Source organism: Salvelinus fontinalis, chromosome 38 (genome assembly GCF_029448725.1).
Source record: "Salvelinus fontinalis isolate EN_2023a chromosome 38, ASM2944872v1, whole genome shotgun sequence".
NCBI lineage: Eukaryota > Metazoa > Chordata > Actinopteri > Salmoniformes > Salmonidae > Salvelinus > Salvelinus fontinalis.
Window position 1 is genome coordinate 13150662 of NC_074702.1, and position 25921 is coordinate 13176582.

Below are 25921 nucleotides of genomic sequence, written 5' to 3' on the forward strand. Positions count from 1 at the left end.
GTTGTGTTTCTCAGTACAGTACTGTGCTTTTCAATGCACTTTCTTACTGGAAGTTCTGCACTAATTGAATCTGTGAAGGACAGTTCCCTTCCCACTAATCTTTGATGATGCTTAAATGTATGAGTACTGTGAGAATTAAGTATTTTTTTAATTTAAACTTTTTGGGTACAAGAGGATGTCAAAAAGAGAGACATACAGACATGGAGATACATTCAAAAAGAGACATGCAGACACACAGACATGGAGAGAGACATTCAAAAAGAGACATGCAGACAAGGAGAGAGACATTAAAAAAGAGACACGCAGAAACACAGACATGGAGAGAGACAAGCAAACACAAACACAATGAGAAAAGAGAGACAGACAGACAAACACCAGCCGTCAGGGTATAAAACAGACAGACAAGAACCACTAACACAGAGACGATTGAGGCAGACTGACAGTGAGAGAGACTAGTCTGGAAGACAGAGAACAAAAAGAAAGTGGGGAGGCCCACGTGTGAGAGCCAGCAAAGAGAAAGAGTGGGTGAGAGAAAAAAAAAGTGCAGTTAGCAAGGAATGGAAGGAGGAAGTCATGAGCAGAAGGGTGTGGTCGACTAATGGTTCTTAATGGTTCCTGACTGACACACAGAGGAAAGGGACCGTGGATGCTGCCCTGGAACGAGCTCTGGAACTACGCGACAACTCAGGATGGACACCAAGGTGAGCTGAATGACTTTTATTTGGGACTCAAAGAGGAGAGGAGGAAGGGAGGGACATTGGTACTCATGAGAAAGGGAGAGAGTATGATATGTGAAGTGAGAGACAGAGAGAGAACGTGTGGCGGATGTTCGAGATTGACAGACGGACAGTCAAACAGCCTAGATACACATAAAGATAAACAGACAATGGGTGAGTGAGTGAGAGAGAGAGATAGCGGCGGCCAGACGGGGTTAGAGGGGTGAGAGAGTCTGGTGGGGAGGCTGGGACAGCCCCAGACGAACAGGCCCTTGCCTTGACATATGCTTCAGAGTGAAATTAGGACTGGCGTGACCCGCTAATCTGAGCTGTCAAGCCTCATGATGCCCACTGATATTTACCTGTCACCGCTTCCCCTGCCCTGAGGACATGCTGCCATCAGAATAAGTCAGGGGAGGCATCTCAGCTAGGTACTAATACAACACCAAAACACTCCTCTGGCTGTCAATCCCTCCCTTCTTCCTTGCCTTCATCCACCTCGCTCTCTGCTCTCCGTCCCTCTAGAACAAATAATCATTGGGTTCCTGGTTGGTTTACTGATGATGTAATTTTTCTGTATACACACTGCTTTTTCTCAGAACTAAAAGGTTGTCAGGGTGATTGAAATTCTCCTCAGAATGAATGTGTTTACTTGTTTGCCTGTTATTTTGTGTACGATTACCATATGGTGCAGATGAAGAGTGATTAGAAAAAGATCTTATAACCCTGTACAGTAGTTGTGTGTCTCAGAGAAAGCTCTGAGTAGCACCTGATTGCTGTAAGTGTTGCTGTTATGACAGATCCTCATTCCGCAACTAGATTTTTAATTGGCGACACTAAGGAGTTCCGAGATATGATTTACAGTGTGATGGCTGAGGGAGCGGCGGTAGCAACAATGTACTAAGGAGCATGTGGGAGGATTCCCGTTATAGCCATGGACTCTATCTCATCTCAACACATGACCTCAACCTTCCAATTCAGCTAAATCAGGGCCATGTGCTGTGTGCTAGGTGATGATATGTGTAAGTATACAGAGATCATGGCATTCAGTTGGAAAAAAAATGGAAACATGGCATCAGTATAATTCCATGGATTAGAAAATGAGAGTGCACTCATCTAGTTTGTATATCGTATTATACATTTCGTTTGAGATTGTCAGCCATCTTCATTGCGTGAAAAATGTGCTTGACTGCACTTAGGTGTGGGGGAGGGAAGTGGTAGAAACAACCGCTATGAGTACAATTTCCTGTGTTTCAAAAGACATGTAGCCTCAGTAACTGACATAAAACCTTTAACACGGCTACTTCCTCTTTATACTGATATTAGTCATGGGCCTACATGAACGCATCCCTTGTTCCACACAGTAGCTCGTAGTGTATGTCTCGTTGTGTAGACTACCATTAGAGAATCATTACAAAACCATTACAGCTACTGTAACGTTAGGAGCTGGTTCTGAAACCTGTTCCTCAGCCCTATAATGGGCAGAGTGTGAGTGTGTTTACGTGCAGCGGGAGCACACAAACAAGCAGGGCGTTAATGAAGGTTGATAGATGTGTGGTTGCCATGTGTCTGTTGTAATCTATTGTCGGTATAACAGATGTGCCTGTGTGGCTGCCTCTAAGTGATCTGTATTCATTGCAGTGTCACCTGTGCTGCTTAAGGGCCTTTGCTTATCTTGCAGATTTCCAGCTGTAGTAGTAGTCAGCTTAATGCTGTATTAATTACAGACCCTGCTGAGACTCTGTACCACAATCAATCTCTCACTCACATCTCTCTCACATCTTTCAGATTCAGCTGAGCTGGATGGCAGTATGTCTGTTTCTCACACTACCAGGTAAGCCATGACAAATAACGATTTCTTTCTCACACATACAGTGGGGAGAACAAGTATTTGATACACTGCCGATTTTGCAGGTTTTCCTACTTACAAAGCATGTAGAGGTCTGTAATTCGTATCATAGGTACACTTCAACTGTGAGAGACGGAATCTAAAACAAAAATCCAGAAAATCACATTGTATGATTTTTAAGTAATTAATTTGCATTTTATTGCATGACATAAGTATTTGATCACCTACCAACCAGTAAGAATTCTGGCTCTCAGACCTGTTCGTTTTTCTTTAAGAAGCCCTCCTGTTCTCCACTCATTACCTGTATTAACTGCACCTGTTTGAACTCGTTGCCTGTATAAAAGACACCTGTCCACACACTCAATCAAACAGACTCCAACCTCTCCACAATGGCCAAGACCAGAGAGCTGTGTAAGGACATCAGGGATAAAATTGTAGACCTGCACAAGGCTGGGATGGGCTACAGGACAATAGGCAAGCAGCTTGATGAGAAGGCAACAACTGTTGACGCAATTATTAGAAAATGGAAGAAGTTCAAGATGACGGTCAATCACCCTCGGTCTGGGGCTCCATGCAAGATCTCACCTTGTGGGGCATCAATGATCATGAGGAAGGTGAGGGATCAGCCCAGAACTACACGGCAGGACCTGGTCAATGAAAGAAAACCATTAGTAACACACTACGCCGTCATGGATTCAAATCCTGCAGCGCACGCAAGGTCCCCTTGCTCAAGCCAGCACATGTCCAGGCCCGTCTGAAGTTTGCCTCTGGATGATCCAGAGGAGGAATGGGCGAAGGTCATGTGGTCTGCTGAGACAAAAATAGAGCTTTTTGGTCTAAACTCCACTCGCCGTGTTTGGAGGAAGAAGAAGGATGAGTACAACCCCAAGAACACCATCCCAACCATGAAGCATGGAGGTGGAAACATCATTCTTTGGGGCTGTTTATCTGCAAAGGGGACAGGACGACTGCACCGTATTGAGGGGAGGATGGATGGGGCCATGTATCGCGAGATCTTGGCCAACAACCTCCTTCCCTCAGTAAGAGCATTGAAGATGGGTCGTGGCTGGGTCTTCTAGCATGACAACGACCCGAAACACACAGCCAGGGCAACTAAGGAGTGGCTCCGTAAGAAGCATCTCAAGGTCCTGGAGTGGCCTAGCCAGTCTCCAGACCTGAACCCAATAGAACATCTTTGGAGGGAGCTGAAAGTCCATATTGCCCAGCGACAGCCCCGAAACCTGAAGGATCTGGAGAATGTCTGTATGGAGGAGTGGGCCAAAATCCCTGCTGCAGTGTGTGCAAACCTGGTCAAGAACTACAGGAAACGTATGATCTCTGTAATTGCAAACAAAGGTTCCTGTACCAAATATTAAGTTCTGCTTTTCTGATGTATCAAATACTTATGTCATGCAATAAAATGCAAATTAATTACTTAAAAATCATACAATGTGATTTTCTGGATTTTTGTTTTAGATTCCGTCTCTCGCAGTTGAAGTGTACCTATGATAAAAATTACAGACCTCTACATGCTTTGTAAGTAGGAAAACCTGCAAAATCGGCAGTGTATCAAATACTTGTTCTCCCCACTGTATACACATGCATGCACCCACGGTCAAACACACTGTTCTCATATAAACATACTGTATACACACTCTCTCCCTTCCTCATCTCAAACTAAAACAGGGTCTTCAACCTTTCCTTACCCTCGGACCCCCGCCCAGGCAAACCGGTGACCCCATCATATGTTAGCAGAACATGAATATTAATGACAAGGACAAGTAACCAACATTTCAAAATGAATAGATTTGGTAGATAGGTTTTCATTATTTTGACCTACACACATTATAACTGGAAAAAGTGTAAACTCTAACATAGCCTATTAGTTAGAAAGGTAACTCCAAACTAGGGCTGTGATGATTATAGAATTTTGTGTAACAATTAAATGTAATGCAAATGGCCACAGTTGTCATATTTGTCATTTTTGTTGAAAAATGTTTTGAGCTTTTATTGCATCATAATGCATGAGTACAACCCCAAGAACACCATCCCAACCATGAAGCATGGAGGTGGAAACATCATTCTTTGGGGCTGTTTATCTGCAAAGGGGACAGGACGACTGCACCGTATTGAGAGCTATGACATACCTAATGAATACAACACAGCTTTGGTAACACCCCTGTCTCAAAAACGAATGATTTTGACCACCTTGAACTTTTGGAAACGAAGCTTCTCCTCCCAACTGTGTCGTTCTGCTCGTACAATTATTATTAACTTCACCCTCTCTATGTATTCATTCTCCTAAAATGAATGTATTAAGATAATTGTGATAACCTCGACTAACCGGTGCCCCCGCAAATTGACTCTGTACTGATACCCCCTGTATATAGTCTCACTATTGTTATTTTACTGCTGCTCTTTAATTACTTGTTACTTTTATTTCTTATTCTTATTCAGATTTTTTTAACTGAATTGTTGGTTAGGGGCTTGTATGTAAGCCTTTCACTGTAAGGTCTACACCTGTTGTATTCGGCGCATGTGACTAATACAATTTGATTTGATTTTGACTTTATTTGATAATTATATAATAGATGTGCCAGTCCCACTCCACATACATGTTGGTTAATAGCAGCTGTTAAGCTGTTTAAAGGTTAGCAATGTGTTGGAAAAAATGTATGACCAAGTCAAAAAAGCTTGCCAGCAGCTAGCATCATTTGCCGCGACTGGTAGTCTTGGGAGCTTTTTCAAAGCCTTTGTCAGATACTCCAATGAGTGTAATTAGCTCAATATTAGGAGTTGAGAAAAACAGACATCGTTTAAAAATAAGACATTCCCCTCATTTCTACTGTAGGTATGTAGCACAACATTTGTTTAGTCTGTTGTTGCTAGAGACATTCATAAAAATATAGACATTTTTGCAGCTCACCTGCTGTACCTCCACAGACCCCTAGGGTCCTAACAGTCCTGAGTCACTCCAATGAATGTATCTGTTTTTTCAGTGACATCTCTCCTCCTCTGAACCACACTGTAAATATCTAAAATGACCTCACAGGGATTCAGCAACAGAACTGATTTCCCTGTTAGGAAATTGATTCAGTTCTAATCACATTTGCTTGTGGGAACCCAGTGGGCCCATAGTGGGCTTGTAGCGATTCATCATGGAGTGGTTAATTGGAAGGTATTGATGGGGAGTGGAGTGTGTACAAAGGCCTGCTTCTCACGTCTCTCAGGGCCAGGACAATCTACCTCTGTGTTGGCCAGAGCAGCCCCTTCATAACAATGCTACACTGCCCACTCACAAGACTATTATTTTCACAGACTTTGAATACATTCACAGCGCTCTATCTACCCAGCTATCAATTCTAGGGAGAGAGAACGTAATGTTACCCTTAATGTTCCTTTAAGCAGCCGCACACAAACCTAAGATCACCATGCTCAACGCCAAGCTCGGCTGGAGTGGTGTAAAGCTCGCCGCCATCTGGATAAGTGGAAACACTTTCTTTAGAGTGATGAATTACGCTTTATCATCTGACTGTCCGACAGACGGATCTGGGTTTGGGGGATGCCAGGAAAACACAACCTGCCCCAATTTATAGTGCCAACTGTAAAGTTTGGGTCAGGATAAATAATGGTCTATCTTTCATGGTTCGGGCTAGGCCCCTTAGTTCCACTGAAGGGAAATCCTAACGCAACAGCATACATTGACACTCTAGATGATTCTGTGTTTGCAACTTTGTGGCAACAGTTTGGGGAATGCCCTTTCCTGTTTAAGCATGAAAATGCTCTCGTGCATAAAGCAAGGTCCATACAGAAATGGTTTGTCGAGATCGGTGTGGAAGAACTTGACTGGCCCGCACAAAGCCCTGACCTCAACTTCATCGAACACCTTTGGGATGAATTTGATCGCCGACTGCGAGCCAGACCTAATCGCCCAACATCAGTGCCCGACCTCACTAATGCTCTGGCTGAATGGAAGCAAGTCCCCTCAGCAATATTCCAACATCTAGTGGAAAGCCTTCCCAGAAGAGCGAAGGCTGTTATAGCAGCAAAGGGGGTACCAACTTCATATTAAGGCCCATGATTTTGGAATAAGATATTCGACGAGCAGGTGTCCACATACTTTTCATGTAGTGAATTTGTGTGAGAGTGGACTAACAAAATTAACGAGGCCCCCCCCGGTCAGTAATTCAACAAAAATTACTACAAGTTTAGATAGCTGGCCGGTAGACTTGCCAATAAATTAATAAAAATTGAAATTGCACCTTGTGTATTCTACTATTTTAACTCTCAATAGTAAGTTGAGAGCCCAACTGAGTTCCTATCATTTACTTTTAAATTCATCCGCGGGCATACACGTTGCCCGTCCCTGCTCTAGGACATGTGCTTATTAGTCCAGTATAGTTAGGCCCTGTCCAGAAGAAACCCTAACCCCTCCTCCTTTGGCACTTATGTAGATAAAACAACTCGATAGGTGTAAGCAATAGGTTGAGTGAACTTTGTAGTAAATCTCAGCTATGTTAAAAGTACACTCAAGAAAAAAACGATTTCATTGATCATAGTAATTCAGGAGTATCATTAAAACAGCTTAACATGCCCCAACAACATTAGACAACTATAAAGAAAGCTCTTAAAATACTGAAATAAGTCAATCAAATCACTGAGATCATAGTACCGTGAACCAAGAGGTTGTAAATTCAAATCCCAGGTGAAGACATGTTGAATAATTATTGTGTAAATGCACATTCACAATGTAATCATCTATTTTAAAGTGTGCAACATGTGTACGTTAAAAACACTATGTTAAAAGCACTGTGTATGTGAATATCCCTAATGTTCACAACAGACAAAGAGCTATAAGTGGTTCACCATTCAGGGCCTTGATTGGCTCGGCAACAGTAACAAGGTGTGTAAGATGTGTAATTACACTTTTTTGGGGGGAGAACACTTCTTAGGGACCATCAGGCGACATCCTGACAACTAATACACAGAAATGTTCCAGCAACGTTTCATTGAAACGTGTCTAGAACATTAATATATTATGTTCTGAGAACATGCAACCATGTTCTGTGTATGTTTGGTGGGACGTTGATGGAAAATTCTCATAACACAGAAAACTGGACACATGAATGTTCTTGCAACGTTACCATGAAACGGGTCTAGAACATTGATATTTTAAATTCTGAGAACATGGTAACCCCCTTCTGGGTAAGTTCTATTTGACATTAAGGGAATGGTTTCTTGGAAACATTCCTTGCACATTACCAGAACAGTCCTATGAAACATTACTTAATGACACTCTTAAGGGAATGTTCTCTAAAGTTGTGGGAACGTTTGTTGTTAGCTGAGTAACTCCCTCCCTTTGTCCCTCCCACTGGCTGTGTGTGGACACATTCTGAACCCTGGCTGCTGCTAGGAATACATTACTCAATTGTTGTGGCGAATAATTGCAGCAGTAGATATGTTTTGTGCTTCCGACTGTCTTGTAATGTGTTGTTTAGGTTTTACCCAACTGCTTTGTTTGTGTAATGCTTGAAAAGTCATTTGTTTTCTGTCAACAGGGTCCCTTGCTCAGAGCCCTACCACCACACACCCCAAAATGACTCTGGTGACGAATGTTACTGCCGCTCCCTCTCCAGCCAGAACTGGTACAGTCCCCTTTGTCATTTCTAGATGTTGTCACATGGGGCAATTTCATATTTCTCTGTAGCTTAACTCAAGAACTTCACTCTTAATAGGACCTTCTTTTAAATCTTTTTCACCAGCAGGATGAATAGAAATCAATGTCTGTATACCATGGCAGCTAGATCACCAATGTTTGTAATTACTTTGTCCCCCTCCTAACTGGCTTTGGTTCAGTAGCTGTAATCAATTTGAGGAATTACTGTGACTTGCGAAAGAAGTCACACTTTAAATAATGTATAACTTATTTTGGACTATTTCATTATTGGAACTTGCGACAGAAGAAATCGTACTTATTATTTGGAACACTACTCCTCTTACACCGTTTAATTAATGGCGGAATAGTAGTTTTACATTTTTCAACAGAACAACGAATTAACATCATAAATACTTCTTACTTTTTGATGAGCTCCCATCAGAATCTTGGGCAAGTTGTCCTTTGTCCAGAGGAATCGTTGCTCGGTTGTAGATTGTCGCCTTCAACTTTGGAATTAGCAGTAAACATTAGCCATGTGGCGAAGACGTGTCCAACTCACTATAACACAGCACTAAGAAATATCCGAAAATCGCAATATACTGATATAAACTGATATAACTCGGTTTAAAATATCAACATTATGATGTCTTTAACACCTATATCGAATAAAATCAGAGCCGGATATATCTAAGGCCTATAACGGGAGCTTTCCAGAACGCCATCCTGAGGTCTGTCTTGCGTCATGGCGAATGTTGAAAAGACTGCACCCCATGTTCCAAGACCATTTATATGGCCTCAGATCTGCCTGGCAACTCCATTCCAATTCTCACTATTTGCTGACATCTAGGGGAAGGCGTATGCAGTGCATCTCGACCAATAGAAGACATGCAAATTAATAAACTGACCCCAGAACAGCCTTCCTGATTTCAGATTTCTCACTTCCTCACAGGAAGTTTGCTCCAACTTGAGTTCTGTTTTACTCACAGATATAATTCAAATGGTTTTAGAAACTAGAGAGTGTTTTCTATCCAATAGTAATAATAATATGCATATTGTACGAGCAAGAATTGAGTACGAGGCAGTTTAATTTGGGAACGAAATTTTTACAAAGTGAAAACAGCACCCCCTATTGAGAAAAGGTTTTAAGCTAGAAACGCCATTCGACCTTTTAAACATGCAGGCCGGTCAGGACCAGTGTGATTGAAACCATTTATACTTTTGAACCTATTAAGCTTCTAATAAACCTCACCCACTTTAATGGGATTACTTCTACATTCTAAAGCTCCCATTGTTAAAGAGCCATTGAACATGTCGATTGGCACGTGTGTTTTTCTGTTGCTAATTTGAAAAACAATATTTCAGTCTTGGCAGTTTGTTCCTCACTGATTCCGCATTTGGTTAATGATTTTGGTCCGCCGTGAGACACGATAGACGCGGAAGCCTATTGAATGAATTTGAGATAACAAAGTTTTTGCCGAGGATGTTTTAGTTGCGCAGTTTTACATGTAACTAAGGCGTTTGGTGCAGTATTCCTCAAGTAAAAACATGTGCGACATGTCTTATGTAAACAAAGTCAGAGCTGCTGGGCAGATCTGTCTCACTGTCTATTACATTGAATAGAGAGCAATCACCACAGCTGCTCAGCCTATGTTAGTGGGAAAATGGACATCATTAACTCAAAACCCACCTTTCATTTACCCGTTGTGACGCATGGAGGTTCTAAACTCTGTCGTAGACGAGACTAACTCTATGACCAAAATGATCCTATTTACACTTTGTAGTCAATTTAACACTATAATAACTCTTTCTGACTCATATCGACACCACAAAGGCCCTTTTCAAAGGGATTTTTAAAGGCAGTGACTCTTTAAAAAATCCCCTTCTGAAGCTGTAACTTTCAACATTCTATTCACTGTAAACAATGTGATTTTTGACACACTTTTGAACCAAATCAGCTACTTTGACCACTTTCCCAACAAGCTAGACAAAAACCTAGAGGGTAAGAAATCTTAAAATATCTTCTACCAATCAAACGATATAGCTATTTTAGTTATGAAATCAACTTACTTTTCCTCTCAACTTTTACAAACAACTGACATTTTGACCACTTTCCCAGCAAATATGACACAAACATAGATGGTATGACATATTGACTTCCGGCGCCGACAGAGATGGCCGCCTCACTTCGCGTTCTTAGGAAACTATGCATTATTTTGTTTTATTAATGTATTATTTCTTACACTGTTACCCCAGGAAATCTTAAGTCTTATTACATACAGCCGGGAGGAACTATTGGATATTAGAGCAACGTCAACTTACCAACATTATGACCAGGAATACAACTTTCCCGAAGCGGATCCTCTGTTTGGTCCACCACCCAGGACAATGGATCGGATCACAGCCGGCAACCCAAAACAACGGAGCCGCAGAAGGGGCAGACGGAGCGGTCTTCTGGTCAGGCTCCGTAGACAGGCATATCAACCACCACTCCCGAGTATACTACTTGCCAATGTCCAGTCTCTTGACAACAAGGTAGACGAAATCCGAGCAAGGGTTGCCTTCCAGAGAGACATCAGAGATTGTAACATTCTCTGTTTCACGGAAACATGGCTCATTACGTTATCAGAGTTGGTACAGCCACCTGGTTTCTTCACGCATCGCGCCGACAGAAACAAACATCTCTCTGGTAGGAAGAAGGGCGGGGATTTTTGCCTTATGATTAACGAGTCGTGGTGTGATCATAACAACATACAGGAACTCAAGTCCTTTTGTTCACCTGACCTAGAATTCCTTACAATCAAATGCCAACCACATTATCTACCAAGAGAATTCTCTTCGATTATAATCACAGTCGTGTATATCCCCCCCAAGCAGACACCTCGACGGCCCTGAAATAACTTGGACTCTATGTAAACTGGAAACCACATATCCTGAGGCTGCATTTATTGTAGCTGGGGATTTTAACATGGCTAATCTGAAAACAAGGCTCCCTAAATTTTATCAGCATATCGAATGCGTGACCCGGGCAGGCAAAATCCTGAATCATTGTTGCATACAAAGGCCTCCCTCGCCCTCCTTTTGGCAAATCTAACCACAACTCCATTTTGTTGCTCCCAGCCTATAGACAGAAACTGAAACAGGAAACCCCCGTGCTCAGGTCTGTCCAACGCTGGTCTGACCAATCTGATTCCACGCTTCAAGATTGCTTCGATCATGTGGACTGGGATATGTTCCGGATAGCATCGAACAACAACATTAATGTATACGTTGATTCGGTGAGCGAGTTTATTAGCAAGCGCATCGGGGATGTTGTACCCACTGCGAATATTAAAACCTTCCCCAACCAGAAACCGTGGCTTGATGGCAGCATTCGCGCAAAACTGAAAGCGCGAACCACTGCTTTTAATCAGGGCAAGGCTACCGGAAACATGACCGAATACCAACAGTGTAGCTTTTCCCTCCGCACAGCAATCAAACAAGCTAAGCGTCAGTATAGAGACAAAGTAGAGTCGCAATTCAACGGCTCAGACACGAGGGGTATGTAGCAGAGACTACAGTCAATCACGGACTACAAAACAAAAACCAACCCCGTCGCAGACCCCGATGTCTTGTTCCTAGAGAAACTAAACAAATTCTTTGCTCGCTTTGAGGACAATACAGTGCCACCGACATGGCCCGCTATCAAAACCTGCGGGCTCTCCTTCACCGCAGCCAACGTGAGTAAAACATTTAAGCGTGTTAACCCTCGCAAGGCTGCCGGCCCAGACGGCATCCCTAGCTGTGTCCTCAGAGCATGCACAGACCAGCTGGCTGGTGTGTTTATGGACATATTCAATCAATCCCTATCCCAGTCTGCTGTTCCCACATGCTTCAAGAGTGCCCCCATTGTTCCTGTTCCCAAGAAAGCTAAGGTAACTGAGCTAAACGACTATCACCCCGTAGCACTCACTTCCTTCATCATAAAGTGCTTTGAGAGACTAGTCAAGGATCATATCACCTCCGCCCTACCTGACACCCTAGACCCACTCCAATTTGCTTACCGCCCCAATAGGTCCACAGACGACACAATCGCAATCACACTGCACACTGCCCTAACCCATCTGGACAAGAGGAATACCTATGTAAGAATGCTGTTCATCAACTACAGCTCAGCATTTAACACCATAGTACCCTCCAAACTCGTCATTAAGCTCGAGACCCTGGGTCTCGACTCCACCCTGTGCAACTGGGTCCTGGACTTTCTGACGGGATGTCCCCAGGTGGTGAGGGTCGGAAACAACATCTCCACCCCGCTGATCCTCAACACTTGGGCCCCAAAAGCTGTTTTACTCATGTTGGCTGCGGTGAAGGAGAGCCCACAGGTTTTGGTAGGGGGCCATGTTCTCAGCCCTCTCCTGTACTCCCTGTTCACCAATGACTACGTGGCCATGCACGCATCCAACTCAATAATCAAGTTTGCAGACGACACTACAGTGGTAGGCTTGATTACCAACAACAACGAACGAGACGGCCTACAGGGAGGAGGTGAGGGCTCTTGGAGTGTGGTGTCACGAAAATAACCTCACACTCAACGTCAACAAAACAAAAGAGATGATCATGGACTTCAGGAAACAGCAGAGGGAGCACCCCCCTATCCACATCGACGGGACAGTAGTGGAGAAGGTGGAAAGTTTGAAGTTCCTCGGTGTACACATCACGGACAAACTGAAATAGTCCACCCACACAGACAGCGTGTTGAAGAAGTCACAACAGCGCCTCTTCAACCTCCGGAGGCTGAATAAATTTGGCTTGTCACCAAAAACACTCAAACTTTTACAGATGCACAATAGAGAGCATCATGTCGGGCTGTATCACCGCGTGGTACGGCAACTGCTCCGCCCACAACCGTAAGGCTCTCCAGAGGGTAGTGAGGTCTGCACAACGCATCACCGGGGGCAAACTACTTGCCCTCCAGGACACCTACACCACCCGATGTCACAGGAAGACCAAACAATTCATCAAGGACAACAACCACCCGAGCCACTGCCTGTTCACCCTGCTATCATCCAGAAGGCGAGGCCAGTTCAGGTGCATCAAAGCTGGAACCGAGAGACTGAAAAACAGCTTCTATCTCAAGACAATCAGTCTGTTAAAAAGCCACTAACATTGAGTGGCTGCTGCCAACATACTGACTCAAATCTCTAACCACTTTAATAATTACAATTTTGAAATAATAAATGCATCACTAGTCACTTTATACAATGCCACTTTATATAATGTTTACATACCCTACATTACTCATCTCATTTGTATATACTGTACTCTATACCATCTACTGCATCTTGCCTACGCCGTTCGGCCATCGCTCATCCATATATCTATATGTACATATTCTTATTCATTCCTTGTTGTTGTGAAATTGTTAGATTACTTGTTAGATATTACTGCATGGTCGGAACTAGAAGCACAAGCATTTCGCTACACTCACATTAACATGTGCTAACCATGTGTATGTGACCAATAAAATTGGATTTGATTTGATATTCGTCTACTTTTCTGCAATTCAAATCTGATATCAGAACAGAAATATCTTCTACCAATCAAACGATGCAGCTGTTTTAGTAAGAGCATCAAGTACTTTTCCTCTCAACCTTTTGAAAGAACTGCCATTTTGACCACTTTCCCAAGTTAGACAAAAACGTAGAGCGTAGGAAATCTTAGCCTACTTCTCTGCTATTCAAATGTGGAATCAGAATAGAATATATTCTACCAGTCAAACGATATAGCTGTTTTAGTAACAACATTGCCAACTTTCTCCCAACTTTTTAGAAGAACTGCATTTTTGCCCACTTTCCCAACAACTTGGACAAAAACGTAGAGCGTATGAAATCTTCTAGTTCTCTGTTTTTCAAATCTGAAATCAGAACATAAATATATTTTACCAATCAAATCATAGCACTGCGGGAGCAAATAAGACTGATTATGCCACACAGCTCACCCAAACTCAATAAACTAACCCATTATAAGAAACCCCACTGACACAAACCAAACTACAATAGCGACCCCACGTACTGAAGCACCTATGTGAACTGAGCCACAATAACAATCGACCACAATAGTAGAATCGTCAGTTCACCTTCAAAATAAAAGTCTCGCATTGAAACTGATGCAAACGGATACAAATAGTGGATTCATGGCATATTTGGACTAAATAAGGCAAAACAAAGGTTGGAATGTTGTTGTAAATTTTACAAAATACAATCATTTGTTTATTTGACAAGTCACCTACCCAGTCAGCTAATTGTGTGTATTGAACATTCATATTGCACTGTAGAGTCTAACCTAGGGATTGTGCACTCATGAAATGGGGAATCAGCCTACTCAGTGACACCTACAGAATTCTGAACAGTTTACACAAATATTAGAGTCTTGGGTTACCCGTCCTTCTCCTCTGGTAAGTAATTCAGTTAATTGAAAAAAATAAATAAAATAAAAAAATAAAAAATAAAAAGAGTAGGCTATGTGTTTATATTCTAATAGTCGACACGTACAATGCCTTCCACATTTTGTTACATTACAGCCTTATTTTAAAACGGATGAAATAAATAAAAAATACTCAGCAATCTACACACAATACCACATAATGACAAAGCAAAAACAGGTTTATAGAAATGTTTGCAAATTTATAAAGGATAAAAACAGAAATACCTTATTTACATAAGTATTCAGACCCTTTGCTATGAGACTCGAAATTGAGCTCAGGTGCATCCTGTTTCCATTGATCATCCATGAGATGTTTCTACAACTTGATTGGAGTCCATCGTTGGTAAATTCAATTGATTGGACATAATCGGGCCAAGAACCCGATGGTCACTCTGACAGAGCTCCAGAGTTCCTCTGAGGAGATGGGAGAACCTTAAAAAAAGGACAACCATCTCTGCAGCACTACACCAATCAGGCCTTTATGGTAGAGTGGCCAGATGGGAGCCACTCCTCAGTAAAAGGCACATGACAGCTTGCTTGGAGTTTGCCAGACACACCTACAGGACTCTCAGACCATGAGAAACAAGATCCTCTGGTCTGATGAAACCAAGATTGAACTCTTTGGCCTGAATGCCAAGCATCACGTCTGGAGGAAACCTGGCACCATCCCTACGGTGAAGCATGGTGGTGGCAGCATCATGCTGTGGGGATGTTTTTCATTAGCTGGGACTGGTAGATCAGTAAGGATCGAAACAAAGATGAACGGAGCAAAGTACAGAGAGATCCTTGATGAACATTTGCTCCAGAATGCTCAGGACCTTGGACTGTGGCGAAGGTCCTTCCAACAGGACAAGGACTCTAACCACACAGCCAAGATAACACAGGAGTGGCTTCGGGACAAGTCTGTGAATGTCTTTCAGTGGCCCAGCCAGAGCCTGGTCTTGAACCCGATTGAACATATCTGGAGAGGCCTGAAAATAGCTGTGCAGCAACGCTCCCTATCCAACCTGACAGAGCTTGAGAGGATCTGTAGAGAAGAATGGGAGAAACTCCCCAAATACATGTGTGCCAAACTTGTAGTGTAATACCCAAGAAGACTCTATGCTGTAATCGCGGCCAAAGTGCTTCAACAAAGTACTGAGAAAAGGGTCTGAATGCTTATGTAAATGTGATATTTCAGTTGTATATTTTTCATAAATTCGCAAACAGTTAGAAAAACTGTTTTTACTTTGTCATTATGGAGTATTGTGTGTGGATTGACAAGTGGAAAAAACTGTTTAATCCATTTTAGAATAAGGCTGTAACATAACAAAATGTGGAAAAAGTCAAAGGTCTGAATACGTCCTGAATGCATTGTATAGTGTAGAGAATTATTTTACCAACTAAAATGATGTGAAATATATTTTCCACAGCCACAAATGTTGTATTCTCAGCTGTTTGAAGCTGGTGTACAAAACTGAAAGCAAAAACTAAACTTAAACTGGAACCATAGAAATAGTTCACACGGAACTGATTTATCACTTCTTAGACCTGCTTTCAATGAAGAATGACATATCAACAGTGGAAAGAAAAAGTATGAGAACCCTTTGGAATTACCTGGATTTATGCAGAGATTGGTCATAACATTTGATCTGATCTTCATCTATGTCATAACAACAGACAAACAGTCTACTTAAACGAATAACACACAGAAAATGCTACGTTTCATTGTCTTTGTTGAACACACCATGTAAACATTCACAGTGCAGGGTGGGAAAAGTATGTGAACCCTTGGATTTAATAACTGGTTGACTCCTCTTTGGCAGCAATAACCTTTAACCAAATGTTTTCTGTAGTTGAGGATCAGACCTGCACAACGGCCAGGAGGAATTTTGGACCATTCCTCTTTACAAAACTGTTTCAGTTAAGCAATGTTATTGGGATGTCTGGTGTGAACCGCACTCTTGAGGTCATGCCACAGCATCTCAATCGGGTTGAGGTCAGGACTCTGACTGGGCCACTCCAGAATGCGTATTTTCTTCTGTCGAAGCCATTCTGTTGTGATTTACTTCTGTGTTTTTGGTCATTGTCCTGTTGCATCACCCAACTTATTTTGAGCTTCCATTGGAGGACAGATAGCCTTACATTCTCCTGCAAAATGTCTTGATAAACTTGGGAATTCATTTTTCCATTGATGATGGCAAGCTGTCCATGGCCTGAGGCAGCAAAGCAGCCCTAAACCATGATGCTCCCTCCACCATACTTTACAGTTTGGATGAGGTTTTGATGTTGGTGTGCTGTGCCTTTTATTCTCCACACAGAATGCTGTGTGTTCCTTCGAAACAACTCAACTTTAGTTTAATCTGTCCACAGAATATTTTGCCAGTAGCACTGAGGAACATCCAGGTGCTCTTTTGCAAACTTCAGACGTGCAGCAATGTTTTGTTTTGACAGCAATGTCTTCTTCTGAGGTGTTCTCCCATGAACACCATTATTGTTTAGTGTTTTACGTATCGTAGACTCGTCAAAAGAGATGTTAGCATGTTCCAGAGATTTCTGTAAGGCTTTAGCTGAAACTGTAGGATTTTTCTTAGCCTCATTGAGCATTCTGCGCTGTGCTCTTGTAGTCATCTTTGCAGGACGAACACTCTTAAGGAGAGTAGCAACAGTTGAACTTTCTCCATTTATAGACAATTTGTCTTACCGTGGACTGATGAACATTTAGAGATACATTTAGGCTTTTAGAGATACTTTTGTAACCCTTTCCAGCTTTATACAAGTCAACAATTCTTAATCTTAGGTCTTCTGAGATCTCTTTTGTTTGAGGCATGGTTCACATCAGGCAATGCTTCTACTGAATAGCAATAGTTTTTTAAAGGGCAGGGCAACTCTAACCAACATCTCCAATCTCGTCCAGGTTAGCTGTCTCCTGACTCCAATTAGCTTTTGGAGAAGTCATTAGCCGAGTGGTTCGCATACTTTTAAAAACCTATACTGTGAATGTTTAAATTATATATTCAATATAGACAAGAAAAATACAATAATTTGTGTATGACCAATTTATGCAGAAATCCCGGTAATTCCAAAGGGTTCACATAATTTTTCTTTCCACTGTATAACTCACATATCCATGTGAATTTGGTCAGGTCGCCCAAAAAGTTGCATTTTGCTGCTTTAACGTTACTGATTAGAAACTGCGTTTCGAAAAAGGCCATTAATGCAACCTATTATTTATTTGTTCTGCATTCTAGGCCTATACTTGGGATATATTTTTTGTTTAAGCTAAGTCTGCTTGAGAAAGTAAATGATATGATTATGGTCTCTGTTATTCTCTGAACTGTAGGTGCGCCTACACATGCCTCCTGTCCTGTTGAGCTCAACCCTCCCAGAGTAGTGGTGAGATATGGAGACTCAGTCTCAGTCAACTGCACATCATCCACAGACCCCAAGGGGATGGAGTGGGAGGCCACGTTCGGAGGTACAGGTTTGCAAGGAAATGTAACCTTTGTCACCTGGACTGTGAGAAGCCTCATGGACTGGACAATAGAACCTAAATGCTACGTCAATCCACAAAATGGAAGTCAGTGTGCTGAGATTCTCCCTGTCATTCTCTACAGTAAGTTATTTTTCTTATATTTGTGAGTTTTGTCAGTAAAATCCATTATATTTCACTATATGTAACTATTTTGTCTTTAGAGACTCCAGACAACGTGTCTATCTCTCCTCTGAGCCACTCTGGTCCAATGATGGAGGGGAAGGAGTACCAGCTGCAGTGTGACATCCAGAACATCGCTCCTCTACAGAACCTGGTTGTGAGGTGGTACAAAGGGAATGAAACTATAGAGACTCAAAGGTTTAATGACTCCACAAAGGAACCAGTGAATATGTCCTCCACCCTCACCATCACCCACAGAAGATATGAGGGTGAAGTAGAGTACAGATGTGAGGCAGAGCTGGACCTGGGACCAGAGGGACCTAAACCTTCTGCCTTGTCATCAAAACCTCTTAATGTTACTGTTCACTGTAAGTCTTCTGTTTCCTTTTGGGGGTTGGTGGAATAAAGGGACTTGTTAACGGGCTGAGGGACTATTCTATTCCACATACTATCTTCTACCAATCACATTATAGCACTGGGGGAGCACATAAGACTGATTATGCCACACAGCTCACCCCAACCCACTAGACTAACCCACTATAACAACTCCCACAGTCACTAACCAAACTACAATAGTGACTCCACTTACTGTAGCTAACCCATGGCCTACCTACCTAAAATATTCAGAATTACTACTACAATGTACTGTTACTAGTACTTCTGGTCCACTTACTACTACCACCTAGTCTCCCACTAAAGGCTACTATAGCTATTTATAAGACAGTCACTGCCTCTACTATACCAGCCTCAATTTATCAACACTAACAAACTTCTAAACTTTTTCCACTAGATGCAAAATAATAGCCTACAACTTTTATAATTCCTTATGACTAAAAGTAGTAGTCTGACTGTAGTTATTTATGATGAAATATGCACTTTTGACTGTTTCACTACTTCCCATTTAACATTTAAATGCCTCAATTTAAAGGATGTACCACTTATTTCTAACTTGTTGTAGTTATTTGGAAGCTATGTTTTGTGCTTCCGACTGTCTTGTAATGTGTTGTTTAGGTTTTACCCAACTGCTTTGTTTGTGTAATGCTTGAAAAGTCATTTGTTTTCTGTCAACAGGGCCCCTTGCTCAGAGCCCTACCACCACACACCCCAATCGATCGGCGAAAGTGACTCCCTCTCCAGACAGAACTGGTACAGTCCTCTTTGTCATTTCTAGATGATTTCACATGGGGCTATTTCATATTTCACTGTGTCTTTCCACCTGTCACAACTCACTGTTAATCTCAGAACTTCACTCTTAATAGGACCTTCTTTTAAATCTTTTTCACCAGCAGGATGAATGGAAATCAATGTCTGTATACCATGGCAGCTAGATCACCAATGTTTGTAATTACTTTGTCCCCCTCCTAACTGGCTTTGGTTCAGTAGCTGTAATCAATTTGAGGAATTACTGTGACTTGCGAAAGAAGTCACACTTTAAATAATGTATAACTTATTTTGGACTATTTCATTATTGGAACTTGCGACAGAAGAAATCATACTTATTATTTGGAACACTACTCCTCTTACACCGTTTAAGCTAGAAACGCCATTCAACCTTTTAGACATGCAGGCCGGTCAGGACCAGTGTGATTGAAACCATTTATACTTTTGAACCTATTAAGCTTCTAATAAACCTCACCCACTTTAATGGGATTTCTTCTACATTTTAAAGCTCCCATTGTTAAGGAGCCACTGCACATTTCGTTTGGCACGTGTTTTTCTGTTTCTCATTAGAAAAAACTGATTTCAGTCTTGGCGGTGTGTTTGGTTAATGATTTTTGTCCCCCATGAGACACTATAGATGCCTGTTTCCCTTCTTCAAAGTTCTAAGAATGAATCTAAGATAACTCAAGAAATAGGAAATAACTTTGAAGTCTTTGCAGAGGATGTTTTAGTTGCGCAATTTTACATCTAATTAAGGTGTTTGGTGCAGTATTTCTCAAGTAAAAAAATGTGCGACATGTCTTATGTAAACAAAGTCAGAGCTGCCGGGAAGATCTGTCTCACTGTCTATTACATTGAATAGAGAGCAATCACCACAGCTGCTCAGCCTATGTTAGTGGGCAAAAGGACATCAACTCAAAACAACTTTTATTTACCCGTTGTGACGCACAGATGTTCCAAACTCCGTTGTAGACGAGATGGACTTCATGACCAAAACTATCCTATTTACACTAGCATAACTGTTTCTGACTCATATCGACACCACACAGGCCATTTTCAAGGGGATTTCTAAAGGCAGTGACTCTTTAAAAACGACCATTCTAAAGCTGTGACTTCTAACATTCTATTCACTGTGAACAATGTGATTCTGACACAAATTAGCTACTTTGACCACTTCCTCAACAAGCTAAACAAACTTAGAGGGTATGAACTCTTAGTCTACTTCTCTCCTATTTCAATCTGATATCAGAACAGAAATATCTTTTACCAATCAAACGATACAGCTGTTTTCGTAATCAAATCAACTACTTTTCTTCTCAACTTTTACGAACAACTGAAATGTTGACCATTTTCCCAGCAAGTAAGACACAAATGTAGAGGGTATGACTTATTGGTCATCAAAACCTCTACATTTTACTGTTTACTGAAAGTCTTGTTTCCTTTTGGCTTGGTGGACTAAATTGACCTTTTAACGGGCTGAGGGTCTATTCCTTTCCACATACTATCTTCTACCAATCAGATTATAGCACTGGGGGAGCACATAAGACTGATTATGCCACACAGCTCACCCCAACTCCCCACAGTCATTAACCAAACTACAATAGTGACTCCACTTACTGTAGCTAACCCATGGCTTACCTACCTAAAACATTCTGAATTACTACTACAATGTACTGCTACTAGTACTTCTGGTCCACTTACTACTACCACCTAGTCTCCCACTAAAGGCTACTATAGCTATTTATAAGACAGTCACTGCCTCTACTATACCAGCCTCAATTTATCAACACTAACAAACTTCTTCCTCTAGATGCAAAATAATAGCCTACAACTTGTATAATTCCTTATGACTAAAAGTGTAGTAGTCTGACTGTAGTTATTCATTATGATGTACTTTTGACATTTCACTACTTCACTTAAGTAAACATTTTAAATACCACAATTTAAAGGATGTATCACTTATTTTGACTTGTAGTTATATGGAACACCACTCCTCTTACACAGTTTAAAATAGAAATTCCTGTCACGTCCGTCATTTAATGAGTGGACCAAAGCGCAGCGTGAGTAGATTTCCACATTTATTGAGATGAAACTTCAAACAACAAATAAATACACAAACATGCAGTTCGTAGCGCACATAGCACTAGACAAAACAATATCCCACAACACAGGTGGGAAAAGGACCACACTAAGTATGATCCCCAATTAGAGGCAACGATCATCAGCTGCCTCCAATTGGGAACCATACTCACACCAACATTGAAAATAAAACCTAGAAAACCCCCTAGTCACGCCCTGACCTAAAACACCATAGAGAACCCCGAGGGCTCTCTATGGTCAGGGCGTGACAATGCCATTCCATCTGGATTAAGTTTCTTTCATAAAACATTAACTTCAACTATTTGACTTTTTGTCCTCCTAAAACAACTTTATCCACTGTAATGAGATTTTTTCAACATTCTAAAGCTCCCATTGTTGAAAATGACTTCCAACATTATATTCACTGTAAACAATGTAGCTTTTGACACAAGTCAGCTACTTTCCCAACAACTTAGACAAAACCGCAGAGGCTATAAAATCTTAGTCTATTTCTCTGCTGTATAAATCTGAAATCAGAACTTCTACCAATCAAAATTTGCTAAAGTTACCTGATGCGAGCTAACTAGTCAACCCAGAAAGAAACGCAAAACAAACAATAATATATTTAAAAAGTGGTCATTACTTTAGTGTCAATTTCAATCAGGCACTGACGTCATCTACCTAAAAAACACAGATATCCATCCAATTGACCAGTGAGTCGTAACGGTTTTTCTCCTCCTCTTCGTCTGAAGAGGAGGAGTAGGGATCAGACCAAAATGCAGCGGGTTGTGAAGACATAATGAATATTTATTAACAGAACGACGAAACACGAAAACTCTTTAACAAACTACAAAACAAATAAACGACGTAGACTGACCTAAAACAGGAGAACTTACAAATACACGAAGAACGCACGAACAGGTACAGACTACAAACCAACGCTACAGTCCCGTGTGGTACGAACATACCTACAGACACGGAAGACAATCACCCACAAACAAACAGTGAGAACAGCCTACCTTAATATGGTTCTCAATCAGAGGAAACGTCAAACACCTGCCTCTAATTGAGAACCATATCAGGCAACACATTAACCCAACATAGAAACACAACACATAGAATGCCCACCCAGCTCACGTCCTGACCAAAAAACAAAGGATTAACACAATAACTAGGGTCAGAACGTGACATGAGTATTATCAAGCTGTGAGCTTTTTCATGCTGTGATGTCACAATCACAGCCAATCACAAGTTTAAAAATGTGCTCACAATAATCATTGAATGTGAGCTATGTCACGCTGTGGGCATTTTTACATGACACCCCATACTCCAGTAATAAGGTTGATATAGCAGTCTATCAAAGTCATCAGACCTGATATTTTAATATATTTAACTTTGACTATATTTCACTGCTTCACTTAATGAAAACCTTTCAAACTTCTTCAACTACCACACAAATCATTTTAAAGAGCTGAAGCAAGTCACACAATTGTATTTCATATAAAATTACTAAAATTACAGTTCAAATTGTGTGGTCTTGCCACAGACCAAGGCCACACTTCTAACTCAATGTCATCCTCTCTGCTTTTCTCCTCAGCTCACACAAACAAGTCAACAACACCCACGGCTAAGTCCTTAACCACCACAGGTAAATAACAAACCTCTTATTCCCTCCTTGATATATAGGAATTACCTGTTCCCTGAAAAATAAACACTCCTATTGGTAGTCCCTGAAACGCACTGCAACAGAGCTATAGTGAATGGATGCTTTGCTATCAAGAAAATCCCATAACCAGGTCTGTCTTTCACGTCAAGGGTGCATGCAATTTAAAATCAAATTAGCTCTGTAATTAGCAAATGTTACATTCCCCTTTCTCGTTAAGATAGACAGACAGTGGATTTTACAGCACCTGACAGGGACACCACTGATACGTTTTAAAAAGTGTAATTAGACTGACCCGATTTCCTATGAGAGTTGTGCCATTTAAATATGCAGAAATTCTATAAAAAAAGGAGTGGAACATAAAAGGAATGCACCTGGAATTTAATGAGATGTAATTATGTACAGGTCCATATGACAGAGATAAGGACTCAAAATGTTGACAGAGAAAATGTTCTTTTTTTTTATCTCTCGCTCTCTCTCTCTCTGTCCATAGTGACACCATCTCCAACCACCTCTGAAAATACCTCTGTCGTTTCTCCTGTTGCCTGGGGTAACAAAGACATTTCCTAGCCTAACTTTGCCTTAAATCTGGAGGGGTTTTCTGAGTTTTGTTATTGTTATCTCACAGCAAATTTGACAGTATCACAATTTCCCGTCTCCCAAACAAAACCCTTGGAGGAGTTGGGAAACAGAAACAGAGCACCTCAGCTCACTTTCTCTAACTTGTCCTCAGATTAATGCTTGATTGTGGCTGATGTAAGAGATAAGAAGTGTGTCCCGCTGTGCAGGCTTACATAAGCGTTGAGATGTGGCTTCAACAATACATCAACTGGACCAGACCGCTCTGTTGTCATCTCATTGTGTTGTTGTTCTCATGTGACCCACCTCTCTCTTTTTTGCAGGAATATAGGCTACACCTCTTATTCTCTAAAAACATACAATGCAAGTACTGTCTTTAAAACAACTAAGTGATATTGTATTTTTCTTTGATCACAGACGCAAAGTGGGATGAACCATTCAGTTATGGTAAGAGGATCTGACTTTTTCCAAAGTTAACAAATACAATGATTAACCAAGCAGCTAAAATCCACTTATCAACACCACAATGCCTTCAAACATGGGTTACAATCACATGGTAATAGACTCATCTATGTGTCACTGTGTCTATGCTCAGACTACTACTTCCTCCGTGTTGTTGGTCTGTCTATGGCTGCAGCGCTCTTCATCCTGGGTATTATGGTCATTAGCTGTGAGTAGAAAACATTTACCCTCCGTGTCTTTTTTTTGTCGTATTCACGCTGTTAATACTGTACTGTCATCATAAAAACAGCTATTTCTATCCCTTTTATTGTCTTCCTCTCTCTCTCATTCTCTATCACACAGGTGGTAAAGTATGCCGGATGCCTAGGTGTCATGTGGGCACAGGGAAGTGAGTAGTCCTCTATAGCCACTTATATCAATGTGACACGCACTCAGTATACACCCAACCACACATGTCACCTTCAGCTTCACATCCTACAACTGACAAAACTGTGGCAACGCTTTTGTGGCTGTGACCTCATTATGGAACACAGGTCCAATCATGCAACAGTATTTGTAATGGAAATGTTCCAGTGAAGTGACTGACTATAAAGGGACAAGGTAAAAAGCCAAGTGGACCAGCAGGGTTGCAATGGTTAGGGATATCATTCTGTGTTGGTATTGAATGCCACTGTATTCTATCTATACCATGAGTGAGGATCTGTGCGCCTAAACTAGTTTATGTAGATACAGTACTGTGAACATGGATAAATCACTGTATAGAGTAAGTGTTTAAAGTCAGACTGACATCAGTCATAATCACTGAATGGACTGCTGACTTAGATCCTATTGTTGACAAATGGCTTAAAGCATTGTTTGGCTGTAATCGATTGGTTCGTCAGCCATGTACAGTTCTGTAAAAAAAAAAAAAAGTGCATTGTTTGATGAATTGATGTTAGAATAATCAATGTTTGATTCATTTAAATTTGATTATCTGACCTGAGATGACTTGACCCTGGATACTGTAAATGGACATTTCATTAATTGATGTCATGTGTGTTTTTTCCCAGGTCGTACCAAGTGGCCAGAGAGTAGTGAGGGGACAAACGTGTTACTGAGTGGCCTCAAGACACCAAAAGAGTTCATCAGAGGGACATGGAGAAACTACACTGATACAACAGACATTATCGACCATGTGCGTGTGTATGTTTGAGTTTGAGTTTATTTTATTTTTACAGGGACAGTGCACATTATGTGTGTGTGAAAACGTTGTTGGACAAAACTCTGTCTCTCATTTCAGAGATAAGAACGTGAGATGTGTTTCATGTGCCTTTCCCACAGACTACAAGTGAGACTCACTCAACATTCTGAAATGACCCCTCCCTCACTCTTCTAAAGACTTACCTGTGGTTTTGAATGCAAGTTTTATTATACTTTGACACTCATGTTTCTATGTATATTTTCAAATGCTTACAAAATGTTACAGAATACATACTGTAGATGTTACGTAGCTCAGAGGCGCCCCCAAGAGCACTGGAAGAGGTACTGATCCTTTTTTCTCTCTGATATTCCAGAGAAAGCAATTTCATGCCTAGCTTTTCACAGATCATTGTGCAGATTTTATCTGTAGATTTGTCACCAACTTGGATGATATTTTCTCTAATAAATCACATACATGTCC

The 25921-nt window shown here is 41.3% G+C and overlaps 1 protein-coding gene across 2 annotated transcripts; it reads left to right on the forward strand.

The window, feature by feature from the left end:
* Positions 1–404: 404 nt before the first annotated feature.
* LOC129837516 (intercellular adhesion molecule 5-like) lies at positions 405–25921 on the forward strand. 2 transcript variants are annotated; one of them, XR_008756723.1, is made up of 13 exons: positions 405–701; positions 2505–2550; positions 8124–8210; positions 18006–18278; positions 18359–18685; positions 19389–19463; positions 23155–23205; positions 23714–23770; positions 24217–24246; positions 24395–24469; positions 24604–24649; positions 25311–25435; positions 25541–25921. XR_008756723.1 is itself a non-coding variant. In XM_055903752.1 (12 exons), exons 1-12 carry the CDS (start codon positions 690–692, stop codon positions 25333–25335), a joined length of 1104 nt encoding a protein of 367 aa, XP_055759727.1. In that variant the 5' UTR covers positions 405–689; the 3' UTR covers positions 25336–25921. The 2 variants fall into 2 exon arrangements, 1 of the variants encoding a protein (XP_055759727.1); XM_055903752.1 differs by having other exon boundaries at positions 25311–25921.

Coding starts and splice junctions, on each gene's coding strand:
- LOC129837516 (XM_055903752.1), top strand. Junction 23,771..24,216: donor CGTTTCTCCTGTTGCCTGGG/GTAACAAAGACA, acceptor CTTTGATCACAG/ACGCAAAGTGGGATGAACCA. Junction 24,650..25,310: donor TGTCATGTGGGCACAGGGAA/GTGAGTAGTCCT, acceptor GTTTTTTCCCAG/GTCGTACCAAGTGGCCAGAG.